At 38.2% G+C, this 17,060-nt stretch overlaps 4 protein-coding genes and 1 pseudogene across 5 annotated transcripts in view; 4 read left to right on the top strand and 1 right to left on the bottom strand.

Moving 5' to 3' along the window:
* Positions 1 to 16,356, bottom strand: part of LOC144632482 (protein ecdysoneless homolog) — a 42,861-nt gene extending 26,505 nt beyond the window's left edge. The window contains exon 1 of the mRNA XM_078491152.1: positions 16,236 to 16,356. Coding sequence (XP_078347278.1) covers positions 16,236 to 16,299 — 64 coding nt within the window. The 5' untranslated portion in view covers positions 16,300 to 16,356. The remainder of the gene's footprint in view (positions 1 to 16,235) is intronic.
* LOC144633147 (uncharacterized) lies at positions 647 to 3,067 on the top strand. Its single transcript, XM_078491947.1, has one exon. It carries the CDS (start codon positions 763 to 765, stop codon positions 2,380 to 2,382), a length of 1,620 nt encoding a protein of 539 aa, XP_078348073.1. The 5' UTR covers positions 647 to 762; the 3' UTR covers positions 2,383 to 3,067.
* LOC144632481 (uncharacterized) lies at positions 9,871 to 11,550 on the top strand. The gene has a single exon (XM_078491151.1). The coding sequence runs from the start codon at positions 10,008 to 10,010 to the stop codon at positions 10,812 to 10,814; it is 807 nt and encodes a 268-aa protein (XP_078347277.1). The 5' UTR covers positions 9,871 to 10,007; the 3' UTR covers positions 10,815 to 11,550.
* On the top strand, positions 11,180 to 12,455 carry LOC144632135 (uncharacterized; annotated as a pseudogene). The gene is made up of 3 exons (XR_013566860.1): positions 11,180 to 11,184; positions 11,467 to 12,317; positions 12,362 to 12,455. The product of XR_013566860.1 is annotated as an uncharacterized LOC144632135 (transcript).
* On the top strand, positions 13,695 to 16,219 carry LOC144632427 (uncharacterized). The gene has a single exon (XM_078491076.1). The coding sequence runs from the start codon at positions 14,449 to 14,451 to the stop codon at positions 16,069 to 16,071; it is 1,623 nt and encodes a 540-aa protein (XP_078347202.1). The 5' UTR covers positions 13,695 to 14,448; the 3' UTR covers positions 16,072 to 16,219.
* Positions 16,357 to 17,060: the final 704 nt, after the last annotated feature.

Below are 17,060 nucleotides of genomic sequence, written 5' to 3'. Positions count from 1 at the left end.
GAATTAATTAATTAAGTGAGGACCCCCTGTGTGTTAAATGAATGATTCTTAAATTAAATTAGAATCAACAGACGTGAGGCTTTACAATCAAGATAACATATAAAAATAGGACGATCAAATATAATGCAGTACTGAAGAAAGTGATACACTAAACAGTCCCCGACTGTATCTTATAAGCAAAATTTTCTCAAGGACAGTCTTGTCCGCGCAAAACATCCTTCAATTAAACAACAATCACAAAACCAACAAAGCGTTAAATGCCTGAAGACACAACGTTGCACATTATCAGCTTGAACCGAAACTCTAATTTAGAAGCCGCGCAATTTTTGCCCATGGCTTGACAATTATTGGGTTAAATACATTTCTGATCACCTATACTTGATCCATTAAGTTGATCACCGACATTGCGAACGTAAAAGTAGAGGACTTGTAGACGCGTTTTCGCATACGTGCTTGCAAATTAACCAGACTAGGCTTTAGAAACACAGCTGGGCTCCAACAAGGGAGAGGTTATTTTTAGAATGTAATGAAAATGATTTGCTTGCGCTTTCGAAACTATGTCATCAGCTATAAAAAGAAAATTAACAGATCAGTATTTATGCAGGATAGCCACTTCCGTGGCTTTTGTGGAAGACTTATGAAAACAACTCGAGAAGTTCTTGTATTCAACAGGTCGTCGTCGATATAAATATCTTGAGGTAACCTAAACCAAACCAAGTACGCCAACAAAGATTGCATTTCGGTTCAAGTCTCCAAGCAACGATGACTGGCAGTACATTGATGGAGGTGTTTGGTCATATCGTGTTCAGTTTTACACGAGGCGTGACAGAGCACTTCAACCCAGAAGAACCTGAATTCACGGCAGAGTATTTTGGCTACGATCCTCTACAAAGCACAGGTCGAGAATGGTATTATCTTCCTGTTGATGAGCTTATTTATCAAGAATACAGCGACAGAGAAGTAACAAACTTGAACTATCTAGCGTCCAGCCATCTTAATTTAAAGGTTTTGGACGCGTGTTCACCAGAGGAGAACGAAGAAACACAGGAAGACCAGCAAGATGAAGACAGAGCCATGGCTTGGAAGCGGCTCAGACCATCCGCTCTCCGTACAGTTTGTAAATCAATGTACATCGGAGCTTTGATTTCACTACTAACTGCTACCATCATAGGTTCAATATATATGTTGATCTCCTATCTTTCCCTTGAGACTGTAGCCTGCGAATTTCACCCGAAGAAGTCCATTCCAATACAAGTGCAGTGGATGAGAACAATTGCTGATGTGATCCGTACTGCTTTTCTAGATTTAACTTTCTTTATATGTGTGCTATTTGCTTCTCGCTCATATCAGTTAATGGGGATCAAGAGAAAAATGATTTTCGTTTATTGTCTTGGATACTGTTTGCAAGCACTTTATCTTATATCACTACAAGCACTAGGAATATCTCATTCCAAGCCATCTAATTTACAAAAGATTCCAATCCACTTAATCAGCATTGTAAGTGCGTGTTGGCAAGTTTATCTTGTTACAGATCACTTCCGTATGAGACGGTCAAGGAGACAACAAGTGATTTTCTTTTTACAAACGATAGCTCCCCCCTGTTCTATTTTAATTCTCTCCATTCCCGTGGCGCACATCATTTATCCAGCGTACACTACACAAAGCAAGGAAGGCAAACTTCTTATCGCACTTTTCTCTCCTCTTATTGGAGTCGTTTTCAAAGTAGTCTCGCGAATTTGTGTTCAGCAGTTAAGCCGGAACATCATTCATCCGGGATATTCGTATGTCCCATTAGCGCCGCTGTATTGTGCCTCAGCGGTTATGTTTCGAGTTTTACAAGCAGATCTTGACAGTTTGCAATCCATCGCTATTCTTGGAATAATTCACGGCGCTGCAGAAGTCGCAGAACGTAGCACGATGGTTGTAATCGATCACATTTGTCATCAAATTCGCAAAAGAACATCAGCTCCTTGGGGAAGTTTTCGTACTCCTCGCCGTGAGAGACTAATGGCTGATATCGCTATCATGAGCATGTTGTCGGAATCAACTGCTATAGTCGCCGTAAATGGATTTTTGTACTTATATCAATTTATTTTTTTACAAAATGATTCCCTTTTTAATTTACTGCAGTCTTTTGCCATCATAACTTCAGTTCAGCTGGCGATTGAGTGGTTTTTCACCAGCGTATCTCTGGCGATCGAGACTCGCTATCAGAATATGGCTGTCATGGCTATTTGGCGAAGAAAATGGAAAAGACACATTTCAGTGGCAATTGTAATTACGATGTTAGTAGCGTTATGGACTACCGTATCCTTTTTAACAATTGAACATGGTCGCTTTAACAAGTCCTTAAACCAACCCTGTAAAATGCCTTTTACTTAAGGGTAGTAAACGTCGAGATAAAACGTCAGTACATCGACAAGCCTCGCTTTCGAGGTGCAAACTTGTAAATTTTATCATGAACGAATTCCCAAAGCAGCAAAGTTGAAAAGAATACCCACGTGAAAACATGTAATTTGTGATGATCTTAAATTAGCATAAATTACTATTTTGCCGGCACGGATCAGAGGGCTGGGTGCGGGTTTGAGGTGCGCAGTGTATAGTGGGATTTGAGTTTAAATAGGTGGCCGTTAGAAAGGTGAGACATTCTACGGTCAGCCTTCGCCACGTTTTGGTCATGTTTGGTTATTTTTGTTTTTCCTATGTCATCAGTGGATGCAGGATTACGTTTCGTTTTGTTTAAATATTTAGTTCTGCTATTATAATTGTATCGCTGTAAGATCATATATTTCCAATGACGCTTCGTCTTGTTTAAATATTTAGATTTGCCATCATAATTGTATCACTGTAAGATCATATATTTGGAAAAGTATTTGTTTACAGTAGTTAGATAAGAATACCCTAAACCCCCAAGGGTTGCGCCACTGCCTTGGTCGGGGCCACACGTTCCCCGTTTTCTCCACTTGCTGGTTTTTAGGGGTTTTCGTGTCCGGCTTTGGTGTACTTAGTATTTGTCTTTTATTCGTAGCTTGTATTATATGTTGAGATGGAATAAACGGGACGATGGCTTGGCTGGCCAACGAACCCAATTTAATCAATGTCTTGTGTGTCCGGATGTGTAGGGGAGGCAAAATTGCATGAAGGTGGTAGAGGGTTGAATATAATTCGCGTAAACAAGGCTTGGTGGTGAATTTAGAGCATATGACGTTATCATGCATAAGGCCTATTCCGTCACGATAAAGTTGAGAATGGTCAGGTATTTTGCACCTCAGTCAGCCAAGTGAATCGCAAGGAATTTGATGAAAGTGTAGTCCCAAAAGAGCGAGAGGTAGAAAGAATAAAAGTGTTAAAGTCAGGTGATGTCCAGAAAACGTTGAAGTCTGATTCTTCGAGCCCGTCAACAGTTGACCAGGACTTAGAAGAAGATGCCAAGAAAGATGCCATTGATGCTATAGGAGCACACCTTGGAAATGGGGTATCACATTATTGAGTCATGCCGTTAAGTAACTTAAAGACAAATGTTAAAATTGAGAGTTATGAAGTTATTGATAAATAGCACCAAGTAAACAGTATTTTTAGCCGAGAGAACATAATGCGGAAGAAGTACATTTTCATGACGATTATTGAGATGTTTACAAATTGGATAAACAAGTAGATTTTTGACGATTTTTAGACTATTAAAACACTTAGCATACAACAGTCGTAGTAATTACGAGTTCTAGTTACCTTTTACTTTTGCTCGACCAGGAGGTCTCGTGGAAGGAATGTTTCGAGAGAATTTTCAGTGTTTCAATCATTTTTGAGTTTATCCTTATTCGGCAGCATTTTTACACCGTTAAAAAACAACAACTGTAGTCCGTTTAACTTAAACAAAGATAAAGCTTTCTAGTTTATTCTAGTTTTATTCAACGTCGACCTTGTATTTGTTCAATTGCACAAGTGTAAATAACTCCATCCGAACCAAATGCTTTGACAAGTGGCACCGGCAAGTCCGCATTTCCCTGTTGTTAAACACGTAGACCTTTTTTTAGTATAAAAGCTCCAAAAAATTCAGGGAAATCGTCAGGATAATGGTGAACTATCGACATTTGAACGGTGAAAATGAGAACATTATTATGCTTTTGTGTTTTGCAAATTTCTTTTGTTGACTGCGCTTAAGTCATTTTGAGTGGTCGCTTACAGGAAGTTCGACGGTATTTTCATGCTGACGCACGCTTTGCTTTCGAAACATGTTTCCAGCCCGGCTAAACTGAAAGAATTTGTTTCAGCAAAGCTTGTACGAAACTCAGCTGGGTTCGAACTAGGTAAGAAACTGCTTTTAAGAATGATTAAAACAAGCTCAATTACGTTCATTTTTTTTATTTTTTTTTTTTTTTTTTATTGATAATCAACACTTTACAAAATTAGAAGATAAGATTTAACCTATACTTATGTGCAATAGATTTTTACTTTACAATTTCGTTTCTCAAGGTTTTTTTTTTTTTTTTTTTTACACCGTATACTAAAACATACAAAATTATAAGTACAACAGGAGTAATTACTTTACCTTACCTAACTTATTACTTAACTTTACTTATTCTAGACGTTTTCCTCAAATGCTTTCCATTTTTTGTTGAACACGTTAATCTGATTTGTCTTAAAAGCGATATATTTTCAGTTTCGTATTTGATTTCTAAAATTTGTTTGAAGTGATCAAAGTTGGGTTTAATTCCTTTTCGTTTACAGGTCCAAAGATACGTTTTTCCTAAAATTATTATATAGTTTACCAAGTCCATTCCCTCCTTCAGAATTCCAATAATAACATCACGTAACAAGAGACATCCGCAACTACCAAGCCTATTCAAAATATTAACGGTCACCGTATTCCAAAAAGACTTTGAAAAAGTGCATTCAAACAAAAAGTGATTGATAGTTTCTCGACTCACTTGACAAAAAGTACAGTTAGGATTTGTTACGTAGCCTATTTTAAACAGGCGGTCATTTGAAAAGAGAATAGAATTTAACACCTTGTATTGAAAGGAGCGTACATAAGGTTCGCTTGCTACCCTCAAAGGTAGAAGGCATGCCCATGAAATTTGATCTTCTCTCAAATCAAATTCTAGACCGAGTTTATCCCATTTGCTAGGTTTTTCATATTTGAGTTTTATTAAGTGACAATAGTAATTTCGACATTTATAATTTTCTATATCAATAACTTCCTTAGAGCTAGGCACATTGCCACGTAGGTTCAGTGGGACAGATTGTCTTAGACCAGTCCAAACTAAAAAATTTGTATTTGATAAACCTTGTATTTTCATGGTACTGAAAGACTCAGTGTTTGTCTTATCAAAAAGCAGGTCCTTTGTAAAAACAACACCATTATTAAAGTAATGCCTATAAAAAATAGTCCTGCCCTCAATCAAAATTTCTTTATTATTCCATAAAATATATTTGTAACCTCTGTCAGGGTCTGCGCTTTCTCTTAATTCAGACCACCATGATAAAAGTTCAAGGTAAAAGGTTGATGAAATATTTAATTTATTTACATCATAATTGCATTGAAGATAAAAAGAAAAGATAATTGAGGTAAAGCTTCCAAAAGCCAGAGCACTCTACATCCATAATTCGTTTCAGCCAGCTTAATCTTAGTGCTTTTATCATGTTTTCATAGTCGATCATTTTAAGACCACCTAAGGTATAAGGTGCGTACGTTGAGCGTCGGGTAACTTTATCCTTCCCATTCCACAGGAAGTTAAAAACCAAGGAGTTAAATTCTTTTACTACAGGTGACGGAGTGCTTAAAAAAGAGCTTGGAAAGATCATTTTTGGGAGAAGGATTGCTTTAATTATGTTGACTTTGCCATGAATGGAAAGGTTTCTTGACTTCCAAAGATTTATTAACTTTGCAATTTTCTTCAATCTTTGTTTAAAATTTTTTTCAACAAGTAGCTTGACGTCATATGTAATGAAGATACCCAAAAATTTGACACATTTTTTCCACCTAAATCCAAGTGGTTCCTCTTCACAGTCCTGAAGAGATCCAATCCACATGGCTTCAGTTTTCATGACGTTTAATTTTAATCCTGACATTTTCTCGAAGTAATCAAGTAATTTAAGCAAAGCCTGAGCAGAGTTCAAATCAGCTAGAATAGTAGTTGTATCGTCAGCAAACTGTAACAATTTAGTTTCCGTGCCATCTAACTTTATCCCTTTGATGTTTTTATCATTTCTAACAGCAATAGCCAATATTTCAACAGCTATTACGAAAAGATATGGAGAAAGAGGGTCACCCTGTCGCACCCCACGTTCAATATCAAAATAGTGGGAACATAATCCATTGTTTATTGTGCAACTTTTGACATTTTTGTAAAAGGTGTTAACCCATCTTTTGAAATCAGGTCCAAAGTTAAATAGATCCAAACACTTATTAAGAAAATCCCATTCTAAGCTATCGAAAGCTTTTTCAAAGTCAATGAATAACAGTAGACCTGGCAAATTTTTAGTTCGCGTGAAGCTCATTATATCAAGAATTGAACGTATGTTTTCCCCAATATTTCTACCTGGAATATATCCTGTTTGATTTGCATGAATTAATACTGGTAAAAGACGTTTCATTCTTTCGGCAATAACTTTCGAAGCTATTTTCGCGTCAACGTTTAAAAGTGAGATTGGCCTCCAGTTTTTAAGCTCGCAGCGATCCTGATCCTTTTTTTCAATAAGCGTAATCACGGCCTGCTTTTGGGATGAACTCATTTCCCCCTTTTCAAATGACTCGTTAAAACATTCCACTAGAAGTTTCCCAACTGAAGGCCAAAACGTTTTGTAAAATTCTACTGGTAATCCATCATTGCCTGGAACCTTATTTAAAGGGAATGAATTTAAAACTTCAGTGCATTCTTCTAGGCTAATTACTCCTTCACCACTTTGTCTGAGTTCTTGAGAGAGAGTCGGTATTGGCAGGTCTTCATACCTGAAATATGATTCGTTTTGTGGACAGCAGTTATGCTTGGATTTGTAAAGGTTCTCATAAAATGTCTTTTTAGCTTCCAAAATTTCATAAGGGTTGGTAGTGATCACGCCGCTCATGCGAAGTTTCCGAATATGCTTTTTTATATGATTACGTTTCTCTAAATTAAGAAAATATTTGGAGTTTTTTCTCCGTGTTCATGCCAGCGTGCCCGGGATCTCACAATTATACCCTCAACCTTTTTTTCATAAAGTTTTTCAATTCGTTCTTGTACCGCATTTAAAGCTGCTGAATTTTGTTGGGACGGATTGTCTTTAAAAATTTTATACGCATCTTGAAATTGCTTGTTTAACATCTGTTCTTCAGCTTTTTTTCCCTTACATTTGTTCATTGAGTATTTTCTCGAATATTTTTTAATATTATATTTTACCCAGTCCCATACTGATCGCGGGTCTTTGAGATCCTTCTTCCCTTCTTGTACCCAAGTAGGTATTAAAGAGTTTATTCTTTCAACGTAAACCTCATCGCTTAGTAGGGAACAATTGAGTTTCCAAATGCCGGGACCCTTAGCTTTATCATTGACGTCTTGAAATTCTATTGTTATTGCGGAATGATCAGTTTTGATAGAGGGTATTATATCCACAGTATTAACGTTATCTGCCAAAGAATTTGAAATTAACCAATAATCTAATCTAGAAAAAATCTGAGGTTCTGACTGACTCCACGTATAACTACGCGTGGTAGGGTTTTTGACACGCCAAATGTCATGCAAATCCAGTTCCGATTGTAGCTCTTCTATTGTATTAATTACCGATTGTCTTGGAAAAAGGTTTCCACCTCTTTTGTCGACAGTTGGGTTTAACGGACAATTGAAGTCTCCACCCATAATGATATTTTCAATGGTGTCGAAGTCATTTTCCTCGATAGTTTGCAACAGCGAAAGGTAAAAAGCTACTAATTCATTATCTCGATTTGGGCCATATATGTTAACCAAAAGAGCTTGTTCTCCCTTGAGTAATACTTTGAGTATAAGAAATCTGCCGTGTGCATCGGCTATCTTTTGTTCTACTATGCAATCAAAGTTGTTTCGGATTAAGATTGCAACCCCTCGGGCATTGCTAGCCCCATGAGAGTAATAGAATGGAGCGCCCCATTCTCTTTTCCATTGAGATTCAATTTTCTCAGTCGAGTGAGTTTCCTGTAGAAAAATAACATCCGCTTTTTGTTTTCTGCACCAAGTGAAAATTGTTCTTCGTTTTCGATAGTTGCTGATGCCTCGAATGTTCAGTGAAATAAGCCTACCCGAAACCATTTGAGCAAGTAAAAGTAATATAGTAAATGAAATCGGAGGGAATGGATCTTAATATAAATAAATAACTACAACCTGCTAAAATGTAAACTGTATATCTTAAGTCAATGGTGTCAAATTTTATAGTATTTGAGGTAAACAAGTAATACGGTGTATATACGCTTAAAAATAAAGCGACGAAAAAGAAACTAAATAACGACAATTGCCCACTCTGAAAATTCGCGGTTGTGCAGCAATGCACAAGCATTCCGACAGCGAGTGAAAAACAGAAGCGCGATGATTATTGCGCTGATCTTAGTTGCGCTCCGACCGCTTTCAGGAACAAACAAAAAAAATATAAATGATCTATTTTACCTAATGCATTCTGTCAAATAGTAGAAACCATACCGTCAATCAATAACTTTCCTTTGGTGAACCGAACTTTTTTCCTGCCTCAAAAGCTTCTTTCATTTTAGGCAGCGCCTTTTTTCTCAGTTCAAAGTCACCAGGTGTGAAGTCCTCGACTATTCTTACTCCGTTAAGCACATGTTTCTTCTCTGGACTTTTTGCGGCTCGAAGTAGGTTCCTCTTGAAGGGTCTACTATACAATTTCGCAATAATATGCCTGGCTTTATCGACCCGCTTTTTTCCTGTTCGATGAGCGTTCTCCAACTCTCTAAAGGCGTCTTCAAAGCCAAGAGTTTTGAAGTAATCAATAACAATCGACATGCAATCTTCACCATCTTCTTCTTCGACGCCTATAATGCGGATATTGAAGTCTCGAGAATATCTTTCTAAGTGTTCCACTTTATTCTTGAGCTCCTCGTTGCTTCTTTCCGTTTTAGATTTAAAGGCTGCAACTGTAGAATTCATAGTCGTCAAAGAAACCTGCATAAGGCCGACATCTTCTTCGAGCTTGTCTGCTCTGGTATTCAAGTTATCTATCTCGTCAATTTTCGCCATTACGCTTTCTATTTTGGCTAATCTTGCATTCGTGTCCTGTTGAAAGTTTGTAAGATCGACACTTAGCTTTTTAATTTGTCCTGTGAGGTCATTCCTCATAGACTTCAACTCCTGCAAGACTTCAGCTGTCATGGCGTCTTCGTGTTTCGGCGTCGGCTTATTGCTTTCTTTCCGCGGCGGCTTGTCTTCACGTTGTTTACCGCAATTTAAACTTGGCAGGCTCTTTCCGGATCTTAAAGTTTTACCTGACATGAAGCATTTTCACAAAAAGATGATTTAAAATGAAATAAATTTCAGGTTTAGTCGGAGCTCAAACAAGACGCGTCTTCACTCCATCGTGACCACGTCCTCAACTACGTTCATGGTCTGTCCCCTTAGAATTATTCATTCCAAACTGCTTTCGAAACTATGTCAGCTCTACAACTTAGAGAGCTGATGACATCGTTTGAAATTCCTGCCAATTGTATCAGTAAAGACTAATCATTGAAGTCTTTTACATAGTATTCGGCCTCAGCCTGTGTTTACATGGCGCTATCGACTAGACTAGCTAGATTCATTTCGCAAGCCTCATATTTAGTAAAATAAAGCGGAATTTAATATTTCAAGGATCGTAAGCAACATCTAGGCTTCCGTGTTATAATGGAATAAAAAGACTCTTTTGCGCCACAGGCAATGCCAAACAACACGAGAAGTTCATACATTCAACAGGTCGTCGTCGATATAAAAGTTCGACTTTCTTGAGATAACGTTAACCAAACAAACTACGCTAACAAAGATTGCAATTTGATCGGGTTTCCAAACACTAGAACAATGAGTAGCAGTACATTGATAGAGGTGTTTGGTGATATCGTTTACCGTGTAACACGAAGCGCGACAGAGCACTACAACCCAGAAGAACCTGAATTCACGGCAGAAGCTTTTGGCTACGATCCTCTACAAAGCACAGGTCGAGAATGGAATTATCATCCTGTTGATGAGCTTATTTATCAAGAATACAGCGACAGAGAAGCCACAAGCTTGGACTATCTACCGTCCAGCCGTCTTAATGTAAGGGTTATAAACGCTTGTTTGCCAGAGGAAAACGAAGAAGCACAGGAAGATCAACAAGATGAAGATAGCGCAATGGCTTGGAAGCGACTCAGACCATCCGCTTCCCGTACAGTTTGTAAATCAATGTACATTGGAGCTTTGATTTCACTACTAACTGCTACCATCATAGGTTCAGTATACATGCTGATCTCCTATCTATGTCTTGAAACTATAAACAACTGTGAATTTCACTCAAAGAAGTCCATTCCAGTAAAGGTGCAATGGACGAGATCAATTTCTTTTGTGATCCATTCTGCTTTTCTTCACCTTTCATTCCTATTGGCAATGCTATTTCTTTTTCGCCCATATCAGTTAATGGGGGTGAAAAGAAAACTGTTCCTAGTTTGTTGGCTCGGATATTGTTTGGATGCACTCTATCTGATGGCACTACAAGCCCTAGGATTATCTCAATCCAAGCCATCTTCCATACAAAAGATTCCATACATCTTTATCGGTGTTATAAGTGGATGTTGGCAAGTCTATCTTGTAACGAATCACTTCCGCATGCGACGAACAAGGAGACAGTAAGTGACTTTCTTTTTACAAATGATAGCTCTCCCCATGTTCGATTTTCATTCTTGACATTCCTGTGTCCCAAATCATTTATCCAGCGTATATTAAAGAAAGCAAGGATAGGGCTCTCCACAAGTTGCTCGGCAACTTTTTGGCAACTTTTCATATTTCGAGCAACTTTTTCCCCTTCGAGCAACTTTTTTCCTCTCGAGCAACTCGTTGCATTTTGAGCAATTTCTTGACCGAAGATCTCCGAAGATTATCCGAGTGTTGTTCGAAGGCCATACGAACGTGTCCGAAGATTTACGAAGTTTGCCAAAGATTTTCGAGGAACATCTGAAGACGCTTCAACTTTTGGCTTACAAAACTCGTCGGAAAACATGACGTAATAGATATCTTCACGATTTTTGTTACTTAAAGAAATCCTTGTTAATTAACAAATTTCCCCCTCAATATGTTATTTAGATACTTTTTTTGCTGTAAATTGCATAAAACAGCTTAGAAATGTTACCATCAAAGGGAAATTAGCATATACTTAGAGAAATTCTCTTGATTAGAAGCAGCGTTTTTAATTTTTTGAAGCAACTTTCGAGCAACTTTTATTATCAGAAGCATCTTTTTTGGAATTTTGGAGCAACTTTTGAGCAACTTTTTGAGAAATCTTGAGCAACTTGTGGAAAGCCCTAAGCAAAGAAGGCAAACTTTTAATTGCACTTTTCTCTCCTCTCATTGGAGTCTTTTTCAAAGTAATCTCGCGAATATGTGTTCAGCGGTTGAGCCGAAACATCACTCATCCGGGATATACGTATGTCTTTTTTAGCGCCGTTGTATTGTGCCTCAGCGGTTTTGTTTCGAGTTTTACAAGCGGATCTCGACAGTTTGCAATCTATTGCTATTCTTGGAATAATTCACGGCGCTGCAGAAGTCATAGAAAGAAGCACAATGGTTGTTATTGATCACATTTGTCACGTTATTTGCAAAAGAACATTAGCTCCTTGGGGCAGTTTTCGTACCCCTAGTCGTGAGAGACTAATGGCTGATATCGCTATCATGACCATGTTGTTTGAATCAACTGCTATAGTGTCTGTTAACGGAGTTTTGTACTTATATCAATTTATTTATTTACAAAACGATTCTCTTTTAAAGCTGTTACAGTCTTTTGCCATTTATACTTCAGTTCAGCTGCTGATTGAGTGGTTTTTCACCAGCGTGTCTCTAGCGATCGAGACTCGCTATCAGAATATGGCTGTCATGGCTGTTTGGCGAAGGCGATGGAAGAGACACGGTTCAGTGGCAATTGTAACTGCGATGTTAGTATCGTTATGGACTACCACACATCTTTTGCCAATTGTACACGACCGCTTTAACAAGTCCTTAACCCAACCCTGTAAAATGCCTTTTACTTAAGGATAGAAAAAAGCTGATGTAAAATCTCAGTATAACGCAATGTAAGACAACAAACACTACAGCACAGCACACCACACCACACATCACGCAGCACCGCACCACACACCACACATCACCACACCACACATCACCACACCACACACCACACACCACACCACCAACGTAATCCAATCCGACCACTTTATTAATGTGATCTCCTTTTGAAGACTCAAACCTTTATTTACCCCGTAAATACGGCCACGTTAAAAAGCTGACAAATCGCAAATAAAAATTTGGTTCATTTACAAATCATCGTGACCCGTGAGTTGTATTCACTTTACTACCAGAAGCAGTCGATAGGAGCCAAGCGAACAGTTTGGCGTCATCTAATTTATGTATGACTGTCTGACAATACATGAAAACATTAATATCGCTCATAATGCCCATGGACATTACGGGAAAATCCGGCCCTGACTATTAACCAATCACAGCGCTCGTTATATCTTACCAAGCTCTAGCTGTATAACAATAACTATATAAATAGAGCATTTAGATTTATGTAAATGTGTCCAAATAACATGTATGTTGAGTTTAGTAAGGAACATTTATACATTGGCATAGCGACTGAAAGGTTTAGTGTGGTGTAAATTAAATGGAATAGCTCTTCTTCAAACGAGCATGTTAAAAGAGGTTGCAATGAACATTTTTGCTATACTACTAAAAAACTCCATTGGGAAACAACCTTCCTCTATCGTGAAACCGAACGGAAAAGTAAACATTCGAAAGTGACCAGAGATATTGGTTTCAGGGTTCGCATATTTCTGGGTTTTAGCTGTTCTGTTTGACGTCAGCATAAGCTTTTGTCAGTACAATCAACACAAATTTTCTGATAAATTTCAAATTAATCCAATTTCGCTAGTTTATCAAGTGAAATGAGTAGGAGTACACTTAAGGTCGGGACACACGAGGCAACATGTCGCGGCGACAAGTTGCTGCAACGTGTTGCCTCGTGTGACATGGTGCATTTCTGGGAGAATTTTTGTGGCTGCGACAGAAGTTTGTCGCTGCGATTAGTCGCACGAATTCAAACCAGTTTGAATTCGTGCGACTGATCGCAGCGACAAAATGATTGAAAGCAGCGTTGTCGCAGCGTGTGCACATTTCTGCGACGAGTCGCTGCGACAAAATATAAATTAACCAATGACAGAGCATCATTTATTTTTGCCATATTGAATTTGAAAACTAGTTCACATTCCCACTATTCCATATGAAAATTCGCTGTGTGCCGGAGCGACTTGTTTGGGCAGTATACACGGAGCGACATGTCGCAGAGACCTGTCGCTGCGACTTGTCGCCTAGTGTGTCCCGACCTTTATACATTGTACTGATAGAGGTTTTTGGTCATATGGTGTTCAGTTTTAAACGAGGCGTGAAAAAGCGTTAAAATCCAAAAAAACCGTGGAGGGGAACTGGTATCATCCTGTTCCGGGCTTGAGGGATAAACTAGCAAATAATGTTACGGAAATATTGCTGAGATAAACGATTCTCAGTTTAACCGCAAGGGAAGCATGTTTTGGAAGCACATTTTGTTTCTTTGGAGCAAGAAAACGTTTCTGACGTTTTAAAACCATTTTCCTTCACTGACGCATGATTTGTCTACGTAAAAAGGTTTACATCCTGGCTAAACTTGTAAGCACCATTTGTTTCAGAAGTGTTTCCGCACAAGTGTTTCAGAAACATAGGTGAGTTCGAACAAGCGAGAGATTATTTTTAGAATGTAATGAAAATGATTTACTTGTGCTTATTCATCAAAAAATTGCTTTCGAAACTATTTATGTCATCAACTATTAAAAGAAAATTAATTCCTGCCAACTGTATCAGCATATATTACTTATTGGAGACTTTTAACAAATTATCCGGCCTAAATTTGCGCTTACATGGCGCTATCGACTCACATAAAACTGCTGCGAGTTTGTAGAATAACAAAGAGTTCTAAACTAACTTTATTTCGCAAATCTCGTGTCTGGTTAAAAATACACTGTACAGCAGAATTCAATACTTCAAGTTTCAAATGCAATATCTAGACTTCCGTGTTAAAATAGAATAAAAAGTCGCTTTGAGGGCAGAGAAAGCAAAACAATACGAGAAGTTCTTAGATTCAACCGGTTCTCGACGAAATATAATATTCGATTTTCTTGAGGAATTCTAAACCAAACATAGTACGCTAACAAAGATTGCAGTTTTCTCAGGACTCCAAACAACAATGAGTAGCAGTACACTGATAGAGGTTTTTGGTCAAATCGTGTTCCGTTTTACACGAGGCGTGACAGAGCACTACAATCCAGAAGAACCTGAATTTACGGCAGAGTCTTTTGGCTACGATCCTGTACAAAGCACAGGCCGAGAATGGAATTATCTTCCTGTTGATGAGTTTATTTATCAAGAATACAGCGACAGAGAAGCCACAAGCTTGAGCCATCTTGCGTCCATCCATCTTAATGTAAGAGTTATAGACGCATGTTCACTCGAGGAAAACGAAGAAACACATGAAGATCAACAAGTTGAAGATAGAGCGATGGCTTGGAAGCGACTCAGACCATCCGCTCTCCGTACAGTTTGTAAATCAATGTACATTGGAGCTTTGATTTCACTACTAACTGCTACCATCATAGGTTCAGTATACATGCTGATCTCCTATCTATGTCTTGAAACTGTAGCCAGATGCGAATTTCACCCAAAGAAGTCCATTCCAATACAAGTACAGTGGATGAGATCAATTTCTGATGTGATTCGTGCTGCTTTTCTAAACCTTCCCTTCTTTATATGTGTGTTATTTATTTTTCGCCCACATCAGTTAATGGGGGTGAAAAGAAAACTGATCTTGGTTTTTTGCTTTGAATATTGTTTCCAAGCACTTTTCCTTATGACTCTACAAGCCCTAGGAATATCTCATTCCAAGCCATCTACTTTACAAAAGATTCCAATCCACTTTAGCAGTGTTCTTAGTGCGTGTTGGCAAGTCTATCTTCTAACAAATCACTTCCGTATGCGACGGACAAGGAGACAGCAGGTGACTTTCTTTTTACAAATGATAGTTCCGCCCTTTTCTATTTTAATTCTTTCCATTCCTGTGGCCCAAATCATTTATCCAGCGTACATAAAACAAAGCAAGGAAGGCAAACTGCTAATTGCACTCTTCTCTCCTCTCATTGGAGTCGTTTTCAAAGTAATCTCGCGAATTTGTGTTCAGCAGTTAAGCCGAAATATCATTCATCCGGGATATACGTATGTCTCATTAGCGCCGTTGTATTGTGCCTCAGCGGTTATGTTTCGAGTTTTACAAGCAGAACTTGACAGTTTGCAATCCATCGCTATTCTTGGAGTAATTCACGGCGCTGCAGAAGTCGCAGAACGTAGCACGATGGTTTTGATCGATCACATTTGTCATCAAATTCGCAAAAGAACATCAGCTCCTTGGGGAAGTTTTCGTACTCCTCGCCGTGAGAGACTTATGGCTGATATCGCTATTATGAGCATGTTGTTTGAATCAACTGCTATAGTGTCTGTTAACGGCTTTTTGTACTTATATCAATTTATTTACTTACAAAATGACTCCATTTTAAAGTTACTGCAGTCTTTTGCCATCACAACTTCAGTTCAGCTGGTGATTGAGTGGTTTTTCATCAGCGTATCTCTAGCGATCGAGACTCGCTATCAGAATATAGCTGTCATGGCTGTTTGGCAAACGCGATGGAAAAGACACATTTCATTGGCAATTGTAACTGCGATGTTAGTGTCGTTATGGACTACCAAACACCTTTTACCAATTGTTCAGGGTCGCTTTAACAAGTCCTTAAACCAACCCTGTAAAATGCCTTTTACTTAACGATAGTGAAAACGTCGTATTTGAAAAACTGTTAAATCCAACCATTTTAATATTAAATATATAAATAAAGTATTTTGATTTAAGTATATGTAAAAAATAAGATGTATGTTGAGTTCAGTAAGGAAAATCATTGGCATAAATCAAATCGAATAAATCTCTCTCACCATCCTCCGGAAATAGTTTTTCTTCTTTCATCTTTTCCACATCTATTTTGGCATCTCTTAGCATCGTGAGAATAATTTGTCCTGGGTGGGACCTGAATTTACAAAAAATACAAGTTGAAACAGAGTGAATTAAAGTAATCTTCGATATTTTATTAATAGTTCAGACTGAAATTCTCTGGTTTTCGGAACCGTTCATTATTTACTATTAGAGAAACTACAATTTATTAGCCCCGCCCCTCTGCTGTACTGGGGGAAATAGTTTATGCCCTTCCCCATCCTGCAGCGCGGTGGCCTAATGGTTAGTTGCGCTGGCCTCCTAGGGCCGGGTTCATTGTGTTGTCTCTTCTACCAGGAATATAAAAAGTTAACCGAGAATTAAATGTTTGATTTTGTCAGTAAAGGGAATGATTAGTCGCCTTTTGAAGAACTTCGAGGCCTTTTATTTCGCTGCTAATTTGTCCTTTCAAATTACTACAGCTGGCGAGTAACTATATTGATTTTGGGGAGTAAAACTTTCATGGGTTCGTTCATCTCGCAGCGAAATGATTTTCGCACTTTCATGATCAGTAAACGGTCCATTATCAACAGGATTCGAAACGTGTTTTTCAAGTTTCCTCAAAACAGTTGCTTTTCATTTAAAAAATGAGAATGTTCTCTGGCTGAAACGGTTGATTTATAAAATAATTTGTTTTCTTTTCTCGTTGTGGTGCAACCAAACTGTTGCTGTTGTTTAGACTAAACCTATAGAGATTTAGATAACCTACATGTGTGATACCCTTCGAAATACACAGCTTTTGAGCACAGATAACCGTTGAGCAATATTGA

Source organism: Oculina patagonica, chromosome 12 (assembly GCF_052425735.1).
Source record: "Oculina patagonica isolate OP01 chromosome 12, crgOcupat, whole genome shotgun sequence".
NCBI lineage: Eukaryota > Metazoa > Cnidaria > Anthozoa > Scleractinia > Oculinidae > Oculina > Oculina patagonica.
Note: the sequence above shows the minus strand (reverse complement) of the source record. Positions and strands in the feature narration are given on the sequence as shown.

Coding starts and splice junctions, on each gene's coding strand:
- LOC144633147 (XM_078491947.1), top strand. CDS start 763: ATGACTGGCAGTACATTGATGGAGGTGTTTGGTCATATCGTGTTCAGT.
- LOC144632427 (XM_078491076.1), top strand. CDS start 14,449: ATGAGTAGCAGTACACTGATAGAGGTTTTTGGTCAAATCGTGTTCCGT.
- LOC144632481 (XM_078491151.1), top strand. CDS start 10,008: ATGAGTAGCAGTACATTGATAGAGGTGTTTGGTGATATCGTTTACCGT.